At 53.2% G+C, this 20038-nt stretch overlaps 1 protein-coding gene across 1 annotated transcript in view; it reads right to left on the reverse strand.

Annotated features, from left to right (window-relative positions):
• Positions 1 to 973: 973 nt before the first annotated feature.
• Positions 974 to 20038, reverse strand: part of NEURL4 (neuralized E3 ubiquitin protein ligase 4) — a 36121-nt gene continuing 17056 nt past the window's right edge. The window contains exons 9-30 of the mRNA XM_054994552.1: positions 19406 to 19670; positions 18712 to 18893; positions 17945 to 18030; positions 17560 to 17722; positions 16774 to 16972; positions 15798 to 15874; positions 14723 to 14801; positions 13919 to 14094; positions 12968 to 13096; positions 12668 to 12813; positions 11529 to 11744; positions 10979 to 11077; positions 10491 to 10640; positions 9109 to 9267; positions 7870 to 8028; positions 7063 to 7242; positions 6738 to 6831; positions 5761 to 5868; positions 4949 to 5093; positions 4617 to 4729; positions 3028 to 3223; positions 974 to 2573 (exon numbers count right to left, since the gene is read on the reverse strand). Coding sequence (XP_054850527.1) covers positions 2369 to 2573; positions 3028 to 3223; positions 4617 to 4729; positions 4949 to 5093; positions 5761 to 5868; positions 6738 to 6831; positions 7063 to 7242; positions 7870 to 8028; positions 9109 to 9267; positions 10491 to 10640; positions 10979 to 11077; positions 11529 to 11744; positions 12668 to 12813; positions 12968 to 13096; positions 13919 to 14094; positions 14723 to 14801; positions 15798 to 15874; positions 16774 to 16972; positions 17560 to 17722; positions 17945 to 18030; positions 18712 to 18893; positions 19406 to 19670 — 3326 coding nt within the window. The 3' untranslated portion in view covers positions 974 to 2368. The remainder of the gene's footprint in view (positions 2574 to 3027; positions 3224 to 4616; positions 4730 to 4948; positions 5094 to 5760; positions 5869 to 6737; positions 6832 to 7062; positions 7243 to 7869; positions 8029 to 9108; positions 9268 to 10490; positions 10641 to 10978; positions 11078 to 11528; positions 11745 to 12667; positions 12814 to 12967; positions 13097 to 13918; positions 14095 to 14722; positions 14802 to 15797; positions 15875 to 16773; positions 16973 to 17559; positions 17723 to 17944; positions 18031 to 18711; positions 18894 to 19405; positions 19671 to 20038) is intronic.

Raw genomic sequence — 20038 nt, forward strand, 5'->3', positions numbered from 1 at the left:
TGGGAAATTCCTGGAGATTTGGGGGGTTGGAACCTGGAGATGACGGGGTTTGGGAGGGGAAGGACCTCCCTAGGGTGTAATGCAATGGAGTCCATCCTCCAACGTAGCCATTTTCTCCAGGGGAACTGGTGATCAGTTGTGATTCTGGGAGCTCTCCGGCCACCACCTGGGGGCTAGCAATGAGCTGAAATTCTGGGACGTCCGCCATCACTTGGAGAGGGGGGGGGGTCAACCCTACCCACCCCCCACACAGGAGTACCCGGTCAGATCACCCAAGTCCCAGCCCCTGTCCACTTTTCTACTGATCTCTCCCACCTGCACCAATAAAAACCTTCCTAAGGGAAGATAGATCAAGATGGGTAGCCGTGGGACTCTGTCTGTAGCAGTAGAAAAGAGCAAGAGTCCAGTAGCACCTAGAAGACGAACAAAATTTGTGTCAGGATATGAGCTTTCACAAGTCTGAAGAAGTGAGCTGTGACTCACAAAAGCTCATACCCTACCACAAATTTTGTTAGTCTTAGAGGAGCTACTGGACTCTTGCTCTTTTCTATTTCCTAAGGGAAGACCACCCAGAACCCCTCAGGTTTCCTGGCTCTTCTACTGGCCCTACAGCCAGAAGGGAAGTTACCTGCCTTTCCCTGCCCATAGCTGCAGAAAGGGCTTCCCAACCCCCAGTCCCAAACTGGGGGGGAGGTGGGGGGCTTCTCTCAGCATCTCTCCTTGACCAGCAGTCTCCAGCGTCTCCTCCACCGTCCAATTCACCTGCTGCTCCAATTCAAACAGGATCCCACCCACCCCCCTCTCCCCCATCATGGAAAGGGCTATTCACGTGGTGGCACATCTACACAGTTGCAGCAGAGGAGACCACTCTGGCTGCTGTGGCAGGCCGAGGCAGCAGCAGCAACTCATCACACGAGGAGGAGGAGGAGACTAGATGAAGGTGGGAAGGAGACAGACAGCCTTACACACAGCATCTGTTGGACTCTGGTTTATAAACCCTTGCGAGGGCAAACACTCTGTACAACCTTTTAACTTCAAAGGAACAAAGCTTCAGACACGTAAAAAAAGATTAACGCATGTCATTTTTCAACAAATAAAAGTGAAAAAAGCAGCATAAATACAATTTGAAATATATATAAATCAAAGAGGAGGAAAGGGTGGGCATTTTAAAACCTTGCACCCTTCTTTTGCCTCTTAAAAAAGTTCACATTTTTGACAACTGATACAGGCATAAATAAATAAGGGGGAAAAGAGGAGAGGGAGAAAAAACATTTGGGGAAGAAGAAAATGTCGACTGTACAACTGGAGAAAAGTCCAGGGTCCAATGAGGAGAAGCTGCGGAATCGGGGGGGGGGGGTCTGAATGGGTGGAGGAAGAAAGGAGCGCATGTCGTGCGGGGCTGGGGCCTGTGTGGAGGAAGTCGTTTGATTATCAGAGCAGCTTGAGAAGAAATGGGGGGGGGGGGTCTAATCCTTGCACTTCTAGTTACTTTCTATGAATGCACCCCCTTCGTTTCCCCTGCAGCATGATTGGGCTGCATCACACACACGCCAAACAGCCCAGGATTGTCCAGTACCTTCTCGATGGCATACACAAATAGTACCAAAAGCTAGTGGAGGCAAGAAAGTTAAGCTTCTCTGAGAACCCCACACACACCTGGGTTAATGAAAAACAAATGGACGTACGCACAAGAAAGGCAAAGTCACCCAAACCACCCAAACCTGCCCTTGTGCTCTCTTCTAGGAGGGGTGGCTGGAACGCCCCCCCCCCCAATTCCTTCCATCCGTTGAGGGTTCAACCATTTTGAAATGTCTAATCCCTCGATGCAGCACCACAGTTCCCCGCTCTCCCCCACCTTCATCCAAATTCACTCCCAGTGGATACAGGCAACTAGGCAAGTGGGAGAGGAAGTCGAGTGGAGGGGGGATTTCATCCTTGTAGAAACCCCCCAAGTGTTCCAGAAAGAGTTCTGTCAAAGTTCCGTCAAGTCTTTTTGTGACACCCCATTCCCTCCCTTCAGCCCACCCCAGAATCCCCCACCTTCATGCTCTTAAACTTGAGGCTCAACTCAACACCACCCCTCCCCTCCCCCCCCCCCAACCTTTAGCTTGTCTTGCTTCTGTGCAAAAGAAAAAAAAGGGTGAAAAGGCTTCGGGAGCCCCTGGGAGGTGCTGCCCCCCTTCCCGGAGAGGTCCGCCACCAAGTCTCTTGTGTCCGTTGGTCGTAGCAGTAAAACCTTTGGGACTTGGAGGCTCCACCCAGTCTGTGCGTGGGAAGGCAGGTGGGGGGCGTCGTTTGGCAAGAACCACCCCTCCTGGCATGTCGTGGCATCTCATAGCACCCCTGCGGACAGGGTGGTGGGCCAGTCTCACTCCACACGGATCAGCAGCCCATTCAAGACAGTCGCCCCTTTCTCCTTGGTGACCCACTCAATTTCAGCACTGCTGAAGCGCGGGTCCAAGGGCTCCGGGGCAGCCAGTGACTGGGGACACACTTTGTAGGAACCGGGGCGCACGCAGACCTGGAAGGCCACCTGAGCAGCATGCTGTCGATGTGACTTTGGGTCTTTAAATCTGGAGAAGGGAAGGGAAGGAGAAAGGGAGTCAGGAGAGGGCAGAGCTATGAAGAGGAAGCTCAGAGGAGTGGTTGGAGGGCACAAAAACTTTGGGGTTCCCCGTCCCAGGGGAGAAAACACAGATTTGCCTAATTCCTTTAAAAAGAGCTCTCTCGTCATAGACTGCTAGTAAAGAGTCCTACAGGATAATCGCATGCTGAGCAGAGGAGGACTGCCCGTTGACAGTATAAACTGCCTGTTTCAGGGAACGTGCAGTCAACGCTCCAACACTTCCAAGAGCTTCCACTGCCCATTTCCACACCTTTTTCACCAGGCCTGTCGGCACCCCTCAGCCCTCAGTGCTAGAGAAACACACACTCCTTCCCCCACCCCCCAATTTATCCCCGCTCTCCTTCCTCCTCCAGTTTTGGAAGGAAGTCCAAGAACGCCCCAACGTGCCCCAAGACACCTACTGCACTTTGGTGGCAAAAGGCTCCAGCCCAGCGTAGCGCAGGGTGGGTGACAGCAGGACTCGCAGGAGATCCTCGCGGCTCTGTGTGCTGTTCTCCTCGGCCTCACGGTACCCTCCGCCGCCGCCCCCGCTGCCTCCGCCACTGCCACCCTGTGGGTCTGCCTTGACTGGGCGGCAGCTCAAGATGGATGTGCTCCCTGCAGAGCCAGGGAAGAGAGAGATGGCCGTGCAAGGAGTCAAGCCCCTGCCACACTTCCCCCACACAGCTGGCCGTGCAAGGAGTCAAGCCCCTGCCACACTTCCCCCACACAGCTGGTCAAGGCTGCGGGGGGACCTGCCCCTTAAAGACAGGCGGACACACACCCAGCACTGCCCAAGCTGATGGATGTGGCATCACATGCCAGTGTGAATTCGGGTTGTCTTGTCTTCCTCCCGCTTGAGCTGCAGGGGTGCATACAGCTGCAAAGGGTCAGAGGTTCAGCTCAGCAAAACAACACGACACGGGGGAGAAACAGCTCTCTGGGACCCAACCAAACTGTCATGGGCTGCCGTTGCTGCTGGGTTCTCTGGACGAGTAAACCCAAAGCTTAATCCCGACAAAACAGGTTAACAGTGGAGGCTGGGCTGCTGGGGAAATAAATACTGGTGCTCGATGGGGCCCCACTCCTGACCCCACCACTGTGCCACCTTGGTGCCTCCTACTCATTTAGCTGGCTTGCCAATGCCCCCCACTCCGGGAAGAGAGAGACCAGCCAGCTCTCATACTTGATACTTCTAGATAAAACAACTGCAGTGCACTCTAGATGGGGATGCATCTGACGAAGAGAGCTGTGGTTCTCGAAAGCTTATGCTACAATAAAGTTGGTTCGTCTTAACGGTGCTACTGGACTCTTTACTATTTTGCAACTACAGACTAACACGGCTAACTCCTCTGGACCTATTTTAAACTGGAAACTGAGTCAGTTTGTTACCAGACCCTATTAAAGCCCCCTCCCTAAGTCTTAAAAATCTTATGACACCAACCACAATTGGGCAGGTTCAAGAGATCAGCCAGCCAAACCCTGTTCTAGGTACCGTCTGCTGCAGATGCTGGGCTGTCATCTGTTAACAGCAGTGCCTTCTCTGTGGTGCCCCCAGCGCTGTGACATGCCCTCCCACACAAGAGACCTGTGTGTTCACTTGATTTGTTTTCCTGGATACAGGAAAAATGGTTTGTTCCACTCAGCTTACGGAATGCAGGATCTGCTATTTCTGGGCTCTGGAGGTTTTCTAACTCAGCCTCTGTAATGATCTAACTGCTTTCATCTGTGTGTGTAAGCCACCGTAGAACACTAGTGTGAGAAAACAGTATGAGAGTGTGTGCACCTGTGTGGGTCCCCAAAAGAGTAACATTGAGACTGGTAATGAGGAGAGGCTTGAAGGAGCCAAAGAAAAGGTCCTCTGATCTAGTTTTGCTACAAAGCATACTATTCTGGTCTTGGAACGCAAGTTGTCTTGGCACAAAACGTGGGCCTGCTGCCAAGGAGAGGCACTCCTCCTGTCGGGATCAGAGACGAAGCATCGTAGCGGTAAGCGGACTGCCCCACCTACCTGGCACCAACTCTCCTTGATCCAACGTGCGGCGTACAGCCCCGAGGCTCGTTCCATGATAGGCCATGTGCCACTTCTTAGAGGTACCGGCTACCTCCAACCGGGGATTGACTCTACCATAGTTGGGGAAAAGAATCGAGAGAGAGAAAAAAAGCAGAGTGTGTTTATGAAATCCTGTACAGTTAAGTTACTGAGCATGTCCAAGCCCCACCAGGGACCAAAAGCTCTTCGCTTCACTTCAGTCTCGTTCTCTCTGGTCACAAGATGGTCCGAAACTTCATGATTTCGTCTTTCAAGTGACATTCCAACATCTCCCCCACGCGCACACATACCTGAGGCTGAAGCGGCACCATCCAAAAGGCAGGGCATAATCCCGTGGAGGCTCCCCACGCTTGTAGTACGCCTCATCACCACGGAGCTTGTGGCAGGACTCACAATAGCAGAGGCTGTGCTTGGGGTCTTCCACAAAATAATCATCTGGGGAGAGGGGAAAAGACGGGCACCCCGTTTAGCTCAGGCTGGAGGAGGCCTCAGCCAGGGCTGGATTTCAGGCATTTGGCAGCAAGCGCAAAATTCAGATTTCCCATTTTAATTATCAGGATCGGACCCTATAGATCTGTTCCACTAGTCACGTAGCTTGTCCCCAGAAGGACCCTTCGCCTGATCTAAGATTCTTATTTCCAGAAAGTGAGGACAGGACTGGGCTGGCAGGAATTCTTGAGGAGAGAGTCCCGGAGGGAAGGCGCAGTGACTGAGAAGGTTCTGCCAACGCAGCCTCCTGCGAGGATTGTCATGTATTAGAAGGAGCATTCCCCAGGCAGGGGTAGCAAAAAGGCTTCTCGAAAGCCACTGCGCCACACAGACACTACAGGCTCCAAAGTAAGTAGCAATCAGAGTGCAGAATCCGGGGCCTCCTGCCCTCCCATCCTCATCTACGAGATGGCTTGCAAAGTGCCGAGCACCTGGACTCCCTTCCACTCACTAAGTTGCAGGCACACCCACCCATACAGACTGGCTGCTCTCCTCCTCCGCAACACCCCTCAAGGTCCAATGCTGCAGTCGAAGCCCCTCCCCAATTCAGTTCAAAGATCGGCACATTGAGGCTGACGCAGAGTTTGCTGGCCAGCGAGGACAGGCCGCTCACCTGGCAGGAGGAGGAGATCCTTGAAGCGAGCACAAAGGGCGTGGTATTCACAAGTCTTCATGGTGTTCAGGTCCACGGGGGGTGTCCAACATACGCTTTCCTTGATACCTGGAGCAGAGGAGGGGAGAGGTTTCCAGGTGGGGGTGGGGACGTCCGGGGCAAGGGCTGAGAATTACCAGCGGGAGAGGAAAGGGACGGGATACCCAAGCTGGTCCACAGCAAGACGTGCATTTGTTTCTGAATGGGGGATATGAAAATAAGTCAGCCTGCCCACCCGCAAAGGGCCATTTCTGAGGTCCGCTAGGGCAGAGGAGGTGAACGGGACGATCAAATGACGTCAGGCACTTCCTGGCAGGGAGGTCAGAAGGGATCATGGTGACACTGAAACGGCTGGCAATGGAAATATTCTATACACTGAAGCAGGGCCTTTTTTCTGGGGAAAGAGGTGGTGGAACTCAGGACCGCACGATGACGTCACTTTGGGTCAGCTGGAACAAGGGGGGGCGAGTTTTTTAAAGTTTAAATCGCCCTCGGTGAAAATGGTCACATGGCCAGTGGCCCCGCCCCCTGATCTCCAGGCAGAGGGGAGTTTAGATTGCCCTCCGCACCCAGCGATCTAAACTCCCCTCTGACCAGAGATTAGGGGGGGGGGCATCGGCCATGTGACCATTGTCAAGAGGTGCCGGAACTCCGTTCCAAGGCGTTCCAGCTAAAAAAAAATCCTGGAACTGAAGTATTCAGTGGTTCAACCGACCATAATCCTGTGATGCCAGGGATTTGGCTAGCAGGCGGCTGCACATGTGGCATCCTAGAATTATGGCCGGCTGAGCCACCAGCCACTGATGTATCTATTTCTTTGCTTTAGATGCAGCCATTACCAAACTGACAACCAGATTCTGCAGAGGGGTCAAGGTGAGAGCAGGGGGCAGTGGGCGCGCGCGTGTTGCAGCGTTAAGGCGCCACGAGCATTCACTCACCGTCCACCATGTCTGCTTTCTCCATATCTCCCTGGCCGTGGGGGTCAGCACTTTCTGCTCCCACTACAGGAGTATCATTTGTGACAATGGTAACCTGGGAAGACAACAGTGATTAGCTATCAAATCCTCGGGGGTGGGAGGATAAAGGTCTTTAGCTCAGGAATCAAACGGGCAATTGACAGAATCTGCCCGATCTCCTCCTCTAGGGAATCTCTCAGTAAAAGCCTCGATGTTTGCTGGGGGCTGCTTCAGCCTCCACCCCGGGCGTGACTCTGGACTGGGGTCCTTGTTTTCTGATGCCTGCATCTGGGCAGGCCAAACTCACCTGCTCACACTGCCCGTAAAGGTCAATGAAGACATAGCAGGGGCTGGGGATGTCCTGTGCCGCCACTCCCCGGTCTATCCCGTTGACATAGAGGTGGAGGCAGCCGCTGGAATCCACCAGGAGGCCCAGCACCGTCCCTTCGGGGCAAGTGTCCAAGTTGGGACCATAGTTCTCAGAGATCTGCAGCACGGGAGGGGGAAGAGGGCTTCGCTCAGTGCTGCGACAGAAGAGGTGCTGTGCGCATGGGCCCAGAACTCTGCCCTAGAAAGCCCCACCTTCTGATTGCCAGGGCTGCTTTGGCGGTTCTCTCCAGGGCATATATGACGGTTCGAAACTGACGGAGAGTTAACACCAGGAGGACACAGCAGCAGCTAGGCCTCCTCTCCAAAGAGGAGGAGCACATGTGATAACCTTGAGCCACCTCCAAGTTCACCTCCAGAGGAAACAGGAGCCCCAGGGTGGTGCCCTGGCCCAGCTGACAGGGCATCTGCTCAGTATGCAGAAGGCCATGGGTTCAGTCCCCAGTGTTTCCAGTTACTGGATTTCAGGTAGCAGCCTAACCTACCTGACAGGGCTGCTGTGAGGATAAGATGGGAGAAGAGAGGATACCGCTACAAAGCTCACTGCAAGAAGGACAGGGTAAAAATATACTAGACTTTTCACAAGTTTCCTGCTTCTCTATGATGGAGATGGGCAACTTGAGAAGGGCAGACAAATCATGAAGCAAAAAGAGAGAAGAAAATGTGCAAGCGGGACAGGCAGCCAGAGCTCCTGAGCACAAGCCCAGCCTGCCATCGCTCACTTCACCTTCAGGGAGTTGTGGAAGATGGAATCACGTTGCAGCAACCACGTGGAGCGTTTTAGGGAGCAGGCGGTGGCAGGGAAATTGAGCCGCTCGGGAGAGCTGCCGATGACCCCCAGAGAGAGTGAGGATGTCCACTGTGGATTCAGGGAATCGATCTGAAACTAGCATACAACCAGACAGGGCACAAGCAGTGAATTCTTGTGCTGTAGGAAAGAAACTGCGTATGCCACCCCACTCATACCTCCCTCCCTGGCAGGGGTTCGAAGGCCCCCTTAAGAAGGCACTAACTGTTGCACGTGAAATCGTGTCTGACCGTTTTACTCTGCAAACACGGTCGTGACATCACTTCCCTTTTAGACAGGTGGCACATGGATCTCACATGGAAAATTTCCCGTTTGCAGAGGCAACATCAAGGGGTCACCTGAGATGGTGACTATACAGGCCTGATTATCAACCTGGGTGGGAGACCACAGGACATCCCATGCAAAACCACAATAAAATGAGAGAGGGACCCCCACCCTGCTCATGGTGGGCTTTCCCTCCTACAAAGAAGCAGAGGAAACACCTCCCACCAGACAAAGAGGACAGAATAAAATCGACCAATAAAATCTCCAATTCCTCTTTTGGAAAGAGCGCCAGTTAGGCAGGTAACACCATTTTACCCCCACCCCCCACAAACGGAATTAGAAAGATGAATGCTGGCCTTTCCCCCTGGAACTGGAAGCAGTGAGACTCACATGTCCCTACCCCAGGGCTTTTTTTCTGGGGAAAGAGGTGGTGGAACTCAGTGGTGGAACTCAGGACCGCACAATGACGTCACTTTGGGTCAGCTGGAACGAGGGGGGAGTTTTTTAAAGTTTAAATTGCCCTCGGCGAAAATGGTCACATGGCCAGTGGCCCCGCCCCCTGATCTCCAGACAGAGGGGAGTTTAGATTGCCCTCCGCGCCACTGGCGCAGAGGGCAATCTAAACTCCCTTCTGTCTGGAGATCAGGGGGCGGGGCCACTGGCCATGTGACCATTTTCAAGAGGTTCCACCACGTTCCAGCTGAAAAAAAGCCCTGCCCTACCCTCATCTGACAGCAGGAAAGCAACCAGCCAATCCCTGCCAACGGTTTCATCCTCCTCCTCCTCTTGGAAGAGGGAAGCAGCAAGACGTCCCCCTTCGAGACAGGAAAAGCGGAGAATGGCGTCGACAGGCGCTTGCCCCAAAAGGGATGCCCCCCCCCCCGCCAGCCCCACCTGGAAGAGCTGCTGAGGAGGGAGGGGCTGAGCCACCACCACGATGCCCTGGTTGTAGCTGGAGACACGGGTGGCCGTCAGGCTGCCGTTGGAGAGGAGGATATTCTTGCCGTGGTTCTCAAGGAACTGCATGGAGGACGTTGCTGCAGGAACCTCGCACTGCCAAAGAGGAGAAGGGAGGACAGTCAGGGCTTTTTTCTGGGAAAAGAGGTGGTGGAACCCAGGACCGCATGATGGCATCACTTTGGATCAGCTGGAACAAGGGGGGGGGGAGTTTTTTAAAGTTTAAATCGCCCTTGGCGAAAATGGTCACATGGCCAGTGGCCCTGCCCCCTGATCTCCAAACGGAGGAGCATGGTGCCAAGGGGCATGGAGGGCAATCTACACTCCCCTCTGTCTGGAGATCTGGGGGCGGGGCCACCGGCCATGTGACCATTTTCAAGAGGTGCCGGAACTCCGTCCCACCACGTTCCAGCTGAAAAAAAGCCCTGAGGACAGTGACGATGGCTGGAGCTTTCAGGAGAAGAATGCCGGCCCTTCTTCATCCCTCCCACCTTTCTGGCCTGGCTCCATTTCCCTCTCGCTCCATTGTTTCTCCAGACTTTCCCAACGTACCTTCTCAGCTTTAAGTGAAGCTTTTACATCTTTATTTGCTGAAATGTTTCTATCCCACCCTCCCATCCTGCAAGGACCCAAGAGGGCAGCCCACAACCCATGTAGAGCTGAGGCTACAGAGCCCCCCCCCCACCCCACCGGCTGCTGCTGCCAGCTGGACATCTGCCAGCGCCTTGCTTCTCTTTCTGAAGTGAAAAGAGATGCTCTGCAGTAGTGTGAGCAACGGCGGAATGCGCCCAGCCCTGACCATGGCTCGAGCGGCCAGCCGACCCCTTCTTGCCACAGATTACGACTGAAGGGAAGAGACTCCAAGCACTGGCTCTCAGACGGTGAGTCCCAAGGCAGGCTTCAGGGTTCTCAGGGCATTCAGGGAAATGCTGATTGCCACTCTGAGATCAGAAACCAATTTTCTCCAGGCTAGTTAGACCAGAAATCCTGGAGGTTTTTTGCCATCTTCTAGGCATGGAGCAGGGGTCGCTGGGGGTGTGGGGAGGGGACACAGTTGTGAATTTCCTGCATGGTGCCGGGGGTTGGACTGGATGACCCTGGAGGTCCCTTCCAACCCTATGACTCTAAGACATGAAGGATCAGTTGCTCTGTGCAGCAGCAGCAGCAGCACACACCCAAGCGAGTCTTCGGGCCACAGCAAGAGACTGCCAGCTCCTCCCACCGGCACCCCATAACGGGGAGGGGGACAGGACTCGTGACACAGAACACCACCGCTGCCTCCTCCCTCTGTGCAAAAGCTATTTATGTGCAGCACTTACAGGCATGGCTTCCTCCTCCTCCTCCTCCTCGCTAAAGGGCTCCGAAGTGACCGAGGGGGGTTTGGTACCATCTGCCTCTTCCAGCATGCTGGAGCTGACAATGGAGACGGACGTGACCCGGCCATAGAGATCTAGCACCACATAGACATTCTGCAGGCAGAGAGAGAGGTGGGAAGCTCTCCTGCTCCTCCATGCACCTTCACCCTCTGGCCTTCCCGCTGCTGCCCGCTGTGCCCAAACACCAGAGCAGCAACGCCTATGCTTAGGCTCCGTATCAGCTGGGAACACCGACTGCATCCGCTCCCTCAGCACCGCAGCCTCCACCCAGGGCTCCCAGGAAGAAGCGGGGAAGGTACTAAACCCGACAGAATCCACAACACAGGAAGTTACACTACGTGCCTCAAGTCTCGGCAAGTCAAGAGAAAGACCCTCCCCCCCCGCCCCCCATCCTGGATCTTTCACTGGCGGGGAAAGGATCGAGCCCTCACCTTAGCCACCCCGGTCGCGGCAGGGCCCATGTCCTCCCCATCGATCAGGATGTGCATGCTGTCGTCGGTACAGTGCTTCACACCTACGCGGCTCCCCACCTGCCGGAAGAGCCCGGGTCACTGCAGCCCCTGCGGCTGGGTCTGGGTTGATCCCAACAGAGGATGGCCTGTACCAGGGGGACCCAGAGGGGGCAGCGGCCTGGCAAGCAGCCTTCAGACGGCCACTTGAATGGTTCTTTCACATTCTCCTCCAAGCTCTGGATGCCTTTCAGGCCACACCACAGCACCCCAGGGCATCGCAGCAAGGAGGCTGCTGCTCTGCTCCTTCCTCGCACAGGAGGTGGAGCTGTGGCTAAACCTTCCCACGTGGAATGCTCTCGCTCAAAGAGGAGCGGCATCTCAAAAGGCACCATCAGCTTACGCTCTACGACAAGCCCACCGAGGATGGGAGTGCGAGGGATTCACAGCCTCTCCTCCGTGGGCCCCTTGAAAACCAACAACATTGCATCTCTTCCACCAAACACCTGGCCTTCGCCACCAGCACACTCACCCCGAGGCGCTCCAGCGAACACCCGTAGTTTTGCTTTTGCAGGATGCCGTTGCGCCGCACCTCCGTACCCGTCACCAGCCACGTCACCTTGGAACGGAGCTCGAGGACAGAGGAGGGCAGCCCCGTGACAGCGTAAGGTGCATCCAAAGGCAGGAAGGTGGTTAACCCCACGTGAACCGAGCCGGACCACTTCTCATCCAGTTCATCAATTTTCACCTAGAGGGAGCGAGGGGAGGGGTGACCGCTTGTGGGCAAGAGTTAATATAATCACGGGAGGGCCCTTTTCAGTGGGGGCAACCTGTCTTCTGCCGGCAGGTGAATACTTTTCCGTTTCATCTGGCACACCCCCAGTAACCGCTTACTGACCAGCCTCCTGGCTGTGCGTGTTTATAGGTCACAATGTCTTACTGTATTTATATATGTATTTTAAGTGTAATTTTTCATAATAATAATAACAACATTCGATTTATATACTGCCCTTCAGGACAACAATGCCCACTCAGAGCAGTTTACAAAGTGTGTTACTATTATCCTCACAACAATCCCCTTGTGAGGTGGGTGGAGCTGAGAGAGCTCTGAGAAAGCTGTGACTGACCCAAGGTCCCCCAGCTGGCTTCAAGTGGAGGAGGGGGAATCAAACTTGGCTCTCCAGATCAGAGCCCTGCGCTCTTAACCACTACACCAAGCCACTGCATCAAAATACACACACGGGCACCTATATCACTATTGTTTAGGCACCAGACTAAGAAGTTTCTATTCATCCAAACTTTTAACTGGAACTTTCAAAGTTTATTTTCTCACTTGCTGGTACTTCTATGGATTTTTTAAAAAGGTCTTTATGCTGCCAATTCGATTGACCAACTGATGGTTTTTCAACTTACACAGGATGGGTTTATTGTCAGAGGCAAATTTTAGAGAATTGTTTTAATTGTGCTGTGTTTACGTACTGCTATAAACATCTATTAAGAGTTTCCCCCTTTCTGAAGCCACTTCACAGAGATTCTGGAAAGGTGGGGGACAAATCTCCTTTATACAGATCAACCAATCACATACTGTCTATCTTAGCAGGTATCCCACCACTTCTCCCTTGTGGCCCCCTCAGCATGTTACTCCCCACTCCCATGCAAACATGCCCTCACCTCAAAGATCTCATCCGTCTTCAGCTCTTTCATGCTAAAGACGATACCATGACAGTAGCCAGTCACACGCACGGCCCGACACCCATCATCCTGGAAGGCCACGTTCTTGCCACAACTGCTGTGGAAACGGTGGGCCACTCCGGGCACTACAACAGAACAAATACTTTGCAGGTCAGCAGCCAACTCAACACCTGGAAGCAGGGAAAGCCCGACCCGTCGCTTCTCCTAGGGAAGCAGGGGACACAGCTGCAGGGGAGAGGTGCAATGTGAATATACGGACTCCCTGGCAAGATTTCCCACCTGGTGAATGGATGGGGAAGGATTTTTCAGTGATGTTGCTGGTGGACAGGCTGTTGTCCATTGGTCCCGTGGAGCTGGTGATGGACACCTGGACACACTGGCCGTACAGATCGACCACAGCGTAGACCTCTGCATCATACAACGGAGGGAAAGGGGGACAGTCTACGTTAGCACAGGAAGCAGAGGATGCAGGAGATCGGCAGCCAAGCTCTTGGGGAGGGGGCTCCCTGAAGTCTCCCCCCCTTCCCTTAGAATCCACACAGTCACCCACTCAAAAGCCCTTCAGGCCTCACACACAGGCCCCTGGCAGAAAGCATCTCCCCAGAAATCACTCACGGGATGCCACTGGCCAGCCGGCCACCTGACAGCCTTTTACCCCTTCAGAAGTGACCAACCCAACTCATCACAGAACCTCACCCTCAGAGCACCCCATCTCGAATACGGTGGCTGCTGCCACACCCCAAAACAGCTCTCTGGCTTCCTTAGGTACTGGGCGAAATAACACTTCTGGCTGAGGGCCTGTCTCCAACCTGCTATCAAGTGGAAAAGCTGACCTCCAAACTTTGGAAAAGAAATCCCTTTCTGTTTCTTCTAGCCACTGATATTTTAGAAAATACATTCTCATCCTGTGTACATATATTAGTAGGCCATAAATCTCAACTGTCTCTCTCCCTAAATTTAAAATACTTAATATGCCTGTCTTTCGCAGGACCAAAGGGAGACTTGCTCCCCCTGCACGCGAAAAAAAAAAGTCCTTAGGGAACACAGCCCCTCCTCATGGTTGGTTCAGTCACCCGTTGCACATCTGTCTTAACCTCTCGACTCACAGGAGAATTTTTAGGCCTTTCTTTGCTGCTGATGTGCTGGGTGCTGCACAATACACAGAAGCGGTGTCCTGATTCACAGGCTCCACCAATCAAAGCACGCACACACACAGGCGATCACTCTCACCCTTTGCCGGAGGCAGTCCCGAGCAAGCCACTCCCTGGTCAACACCATTGATGAAGTAGTGCAAGTCACCCTTGGCCGTGCGCATCATGCCAATGCGTGATCCCGTGGTCAGCGAATCCAAGTCGCAGCCGTAATTGTTGCGCATGGTGTTGCCGTCTTGCATGATGGCCGTACCACTGGGAGGGGAGAAGGGGACCCAAGACTCATCACCTCCCCAAGCAGGGGCTCCTCTGAGCACAGAGGGGCCACTTTGCATCCTGCAGCTGCCTCCCCCCATTACACTGCTGCGAGCCGACAGTGGCAAGGCACAGAGGCTCCTCAATTACGTTTTGAACCCTCAACGCCACCTCGGAGGGAGGCTCCACCGCCCAGCTGGCTACAGCTACTCACAAGTGCCTTCGTCCCAAGCATGGCCCACCCCCGCAAATCCCTTTCAATGCAGGAAAGAGATTCCTATGAGGCTCAAGAACTTTTCAAGCCACCCTACAACCGCTTTAGCTGTGTTTGTGATATGCCAGTTTTCTACAGGCAGGGCACTCTTTATGGCTAGATGAACCAGCCCAAGCAGGAAGACCACGCAGCCTTGCCTTCTGAGGCAAAGAAGCTTGATTGCAAGGGCAAGGTTAAAACATTTTAAAACAAAATAAGCACTTATGTGGAGGGGACAAGGTGAGCTAAAGTGGTGGAGTCCCAGGAGGGGCTGTACCTTAAACTGTTCTCTGAATTTGTAAGGCAAGTTTTTCTCCGTTCCTCAGCAAATGAGCTCTGCTTGCTTATGCACTCACCCCCCCCCCATGCACTCACCTCAGCATCCACGTGTCATAGTCGATGTCTGTCATTGTGTTGGGGAACTCCAGGTCCTCTGGACGGATGGCAGTGACGCCTAAGGGGAGGGAGAGGAGAGGAGAACGGAGAAACAGAGTACCATTCCACAGAAACACGCCCTCGCTTCTGGGAGGGCTTCAGAGTTTGGGGCCCCTCTTCAGGGACCGGCACAGAACTCGCATCAACTTGTTTTGACAACACAACTACGCCCCTTCTTGGGGTGAGTAACGCCTCTTCCGTGGGTCTGTTCCCATGTAAACTACTGTAATGTGCTTTAAGGTGGGGGTTACCCTTAAAAGCAATTTGTAACTTTCAGATGGGACAAAATGCAGGTGACTAACACAGTGGGTTACAGGCAATATATCACGCCCATTTTTCACAAGTTTAGTAGGCTACCAGCTTGTTTCCAGGGGAAAAATTCCAGGTGCTGGTACTACCTTCACACATCATTTATGGCCTAGCTCTAGAATCCTTTGGAGAGTGACTAGATCTCACAAAGTATCCATCTGATTGATATGGATCTTTCCTGCATCCCGCCCCCCCCCTCCAGCAGCTCCCCACCCAGTACCTTCCCAAGGTAGGAAGTCATGGGACCTGTGAGCACAAACAGCCATAAGGCACCAGGGGGAAAAAAAACCCATTCCTGGTGTCCAGGGGCACAACCCTCCTCTGTCCAACATGGCTTTTTATCTGTGCGAGTCCAAAACTCCCAGCATCAGCATTCTGGAGGTGTGAGGGGGCTGCTGAAAAGGGGAGAGAGATCCATATTGCTGTGCCAATGTTTCCTAGGGTCCAACACATCAAGATCTAGAAGCAACAGTTCTGCTAACAGGTCTTTGTGCTGCAGAAAAGATCTGCTCTTAGAAAAACAGATCCACGGTTCCACCCATTTTTAAAAAAAAAAATCAAGATTTTATATTTTGGAACTGAAGCCACCTCAAGAGTTCTATACAGAAAATGCAGGTGAAAAGCACTTCAGTTAAACTAACGATCAAAGAAAAGTATTCTCAACAAACAACCCCGCCATTCCCTTTGGTGTCTGACTCAAACTCACCGGCTTCAATGGAGCCCGACCAGCGATCTACCATTTTCTGAATGACTATTTCAAACAATTCCCCATCTCGGAGCGGCCTGCAGGGAAAAGGGGGGTATCAAACCACATGAATGGCTTTGCTGGATTGATCGAGAGACCTCTGGTCCCCAGTGGCCAGCCAGAGGCCTTCAGAAAAATCAGAATCTCAGGAGGGCCAAGGCGGCCATCTCGGGGGGTCCCCAGAACCTGGCCCTCACAGGCACGCTCTTTCTGAACACACACACAGGTTTCAATCCTTAGTGCTCTAATGGTGAACTTTTCACAGTGATCAGACCCAAAAACCAAAGTGACTGCGTCAGCCCCGTGAGGCTTGCACCTCTCCCGATAACCGTGGGGAGGAGGCCTTCCATGCCCTCCAACCACTTGCAAATGCTATTGTTTGACTCCTCTAGACTCTAGTGGTTGGAGATATATGAACAAAGCTCAACCAAACACGTTCTGTCTGCTTTCAGCCTGATAAAGAGCTTGATTAATTGGTGCTGATAATGTTCCAATCAGCGCCAGGGAAGGATCCGATTAACAGGCCTCCATCTTTTGAAAGGGAGAACTGCCAGTTTTTGCCTCTCTAGGTGCATCTGGAATTCTGCTCTGTACTCAACGTCATCTGATTTAACTGAGCCTGCTTACAGCTCTTAGCGTCTGCCCACCCCACCACTTCTGTACGGAGCAGTCTGCCTGATAAAGAGTTCTGGCACTCTCAAAAGCCTGCTCACAAGCTTGCGACAATTTTGTTGTCCTGAATAAAAAGTTTTACCTCTTTACTAGCTTTCAGACAGACCCCTTGCAATCTTAACACAGACTGTTTCCCATGTACCAAACTGTCTGGCTGCCCTACTGCTTTGTAGAGAGGAGGTCAACTTTTAGGATTAGCAACATGGAGAGAAGCAGAGGGGAGGGGGAGCTGGGGGCACGGCTTGGCCTGTGGCCACTCACTGACCGGTTGGAGATGACAATGGCATCATTGAATTCACTACGGCAGTTCTGGCGCAGCGCCGTGCGCCCCCCATTAGTGATGACTGCATTGTTGCCATGGAGATGGTGGAAGCGCAGATCGCTGCCCGAAGCTACGGAGGACGGACTGCTGGGAGACAGCTGGTTGTTCCCTTCTGACAGGTCATCAGGAAGAGGAAGAAGGTCTGAGGAGGAAGCAGGGCGTGTCACAGAAGTGCAACACAGTTCCAAAACCTCGTCCTGCCCACCCACCCGCCCTGTGAAGATCCTTCCAAGAGCTCTCCCTAAGGGAGAGCACAGCCGCTAACAGAAGGGGTCTGCGGGGCCCAACCTAACATTCCAGCTGATCACACAGAACAGCGGAAATGACCAAGTGCTGAAGCCCACCCCTCCCCCAAGTCTTGTTCACCCCTGCTTCTCTTACTTTCCTAAAGTTTCATCAGGCACTCTCAACAGAGCCCTAAGCAAGAGAAACCTGGTTTTAAAAAACCCAAAACAACAATTACAGCCAAGTTTCTCAGTGCCCCAAGCTCTGCAGCCTTCACCACTGAATTTTCCACTCACGCAGGGTAAATACAGAAGCACAGCAACCACTGCTTTTGATGCCAGAACTGGAGTTTTTTGTAAAAAGCTAGAGTTGAGGTGACGCATAAAACCAGGAAGGACAGTATAGTGCAATGAGAAGCACAGTCAGACTTGCGGTGCCCGCTCAGCATCCGACATAAGGGCCCAACCCTGGCAAACATGCCAATCTGGCCAGCCCCCTCGTCACCTGCATCATCAGCTATGGTCGCCTGGGCTGCCTGCCCATACAGGTCCACAACAGCATAGATGTTTGGTGGGACGTTCCATGCCGCAGGGCCCTGGGCCACCCCATTGACAAAGAAGTGCAGGGTCCCATCCTCTTTGCGCACGACACCCACTGTGTCACCTGCCTGAGGAAGGGAAGAGGCCTCCATGAGGAGAGGTGGAGAGAGGCATATGCATTCCGTGCCCGGGCTGAGGGCGAGACTGTACTCGAGACCTGCTCCCGCAATTCCCGCCTTAGCTCAGCAGTCCATTCCTCTGCCTTTTACATCTCCATGTGACACCCCAAGCCCAGCCAACAAGCTCCTAATCATTTCTATGAATTCCTGGCTGCTGCCTCTTGCACTCGCCTTCAGGCGATCCAGGTTGTGGCCGTATTCATCCAAGATGGTCGTTCCATTGTGCATCACTCCATTCCCAGTCATCATCCAGGTGCCTGCAGAAGATCAGCCAAAAAGCAGGGCAAGAATCAGGCACACAAGACCAGGGGTCTGCCTGTTCCACATACAGACACCAGTACAGCTGGTGCAAGGAGAGGGGAAGGCATGGCCACAGGGATGGGCAGAGACAAGCAGAGGTCTTGAAGTAGACAAGGGAGGAGGGAGGACAAAGAGTCCTAGAGATGACAGTGATGGGGGGGAGGCTTCTAAACGGATCAAAGAAAAGAGGTCTCTCTGTCTCTTCTGCACACACATTCACAACCTGCAAAGACACGCAGTACAGGCAAGAGGTCTGCCAATTTCACACAAGATTGTGTAGAGTAAGCACAGGATGCCGCAGTGTCACAATTTTATTTGTTTTCCCAAACTGACAGTTTTTCCGCCCTTCTGTCCGTTGAGACGATACTGAGAATTTGCAGGTTCCTAAAGCCCTTCCAGAGTGTCTTACGGCCCCAAAGTTGCAGCGGCAGGAGTGGGATAACAGTGGGAGCAACAAAGACCTCCCAACACCTTCTGCTCCCTTTCTCTCATCCCACCCGTCTCCACCGCCTTCTGAATCTCGATCGGGAGAGTGTTAAGCAAATAACTATGTAAGTAGAGTCCCATTGGGTCAAGGCAACAGCATTTTAAAAAGGCACCGTTCCCACCACCGCCAAGAGATACCGGAGAGGCCTCACCTGACCGCAAGTTGGTCATGGTGGAAGGCAGCTGCAGGTAAGTGGGGTTGTGGGTGGTGACCCCAATCTCGATGGAACCTGCCCACTTGTCCACCATCTTGTCAATGCGCACCTGGAAGACCTCACCATTGCGCAGCGGCCGGTTGCTTAAGACCACTCCGTGGTTGAAATCATCTGTGGCACTGCTCGAGTAAGAGAGACGCGAGAGCTCCATTATTGCAAGGGGGGGGGCCTGTTTGCACACGGACCCACCAAAGCAGGACTGCTTACGGCTGAAGCACACAGGCATGGACTGCAAGGGCTGGAACGAAGGGCACAGACTCCCCCCAAGAGAAAGTACCATACAGAAGAGGCTAAAACCCCCAAAGATCACCCCCCTGCAAGCCTTCCCATGTCATAGACAAAACTGCAGTGTTGCCACAGAATGCTCGCAAACATACTAATTATAGTGAAGGTGCGAACAACAGAGCAGCTTCTACAAGGGCAACTATATTTAGTTTTGCCACCAGATCACTTCACACAGGACACAGGCCAATGGGAGATGTTTCCTGTCGGCGGACAGGAAGACAGAGGGTGGGCGACAGAAAGGTAGTGGGCAGTGTGAAGTTTAGGGGCAAAAGGCTGCAGGTCTCCAACACAGAACACAAGACATTTCTCTTAGCTGGAGGCCTCAAAGGTAGCAAGGAACACATACTGGGGCCGTAGAGCAGTCCGTCCCTCATTGATGATGGCAGCCTTCTGCCCACAATTTGGGTGGAAAAGCAGGCGCTCCGGCTCTGGTTCGTTCCCTACATCGATGGCACGGCGCCCCACATCTGGTGACAGGGCCCTCATGATGGCATTGTTACGCCGCAACCGGTCACTGTGGTTATGATTGTGCACAATAGTGACTTTCACAGCCATGCCGTAAAGGTCCACCACACCATAGACCACCAAAGGGGTCAGATTGGTGGCCACACCTGAAAGAAAAGGGGAGCAAGCAGGTGGTTGCTTGTCTCCACAAACGGACAAGCACACATACACAAACCGTGACACACACAGTCTGTTGACTCCTGTCCTCATTCAAGTGCTGCTTGTAATGACGTCTAGCCCACGTCCATGCTGATCTTTCATTATGAGAATCACAACTTTCTCCTCCATTCATCTGCAATGGCCATGTCGTTACAAAAGCAGCTGGCTTGCAACCAAGCCTTAGGAGGCCACGGTCAGCCCTCCATGCTCACTCCCCACCTACTCCCAAAACAGCCTCCTGCGCTCGCCTGCCCCTTGCTCACCCACCACACCTTCTGTGGCCCTGGCCATATTGCTGGAGTTCTGCAAATCCCAG

The sequence above is a fragment of the Eublepharis macularius genome, chromosome 12 (genome assembly GCF_028583425.1).
Source record: "Eublepharis macularius isolate TG4126 chromosome 12, MPM_Emac_v1.0, whole genome shotgun sequence".
NCBI classification, from domain to species: Eukaryota; Metazoa; Chordata; class Lepidosauria; order Squamata; family Eublepharidae; genus Eublepharis; species Eublepharis macularius.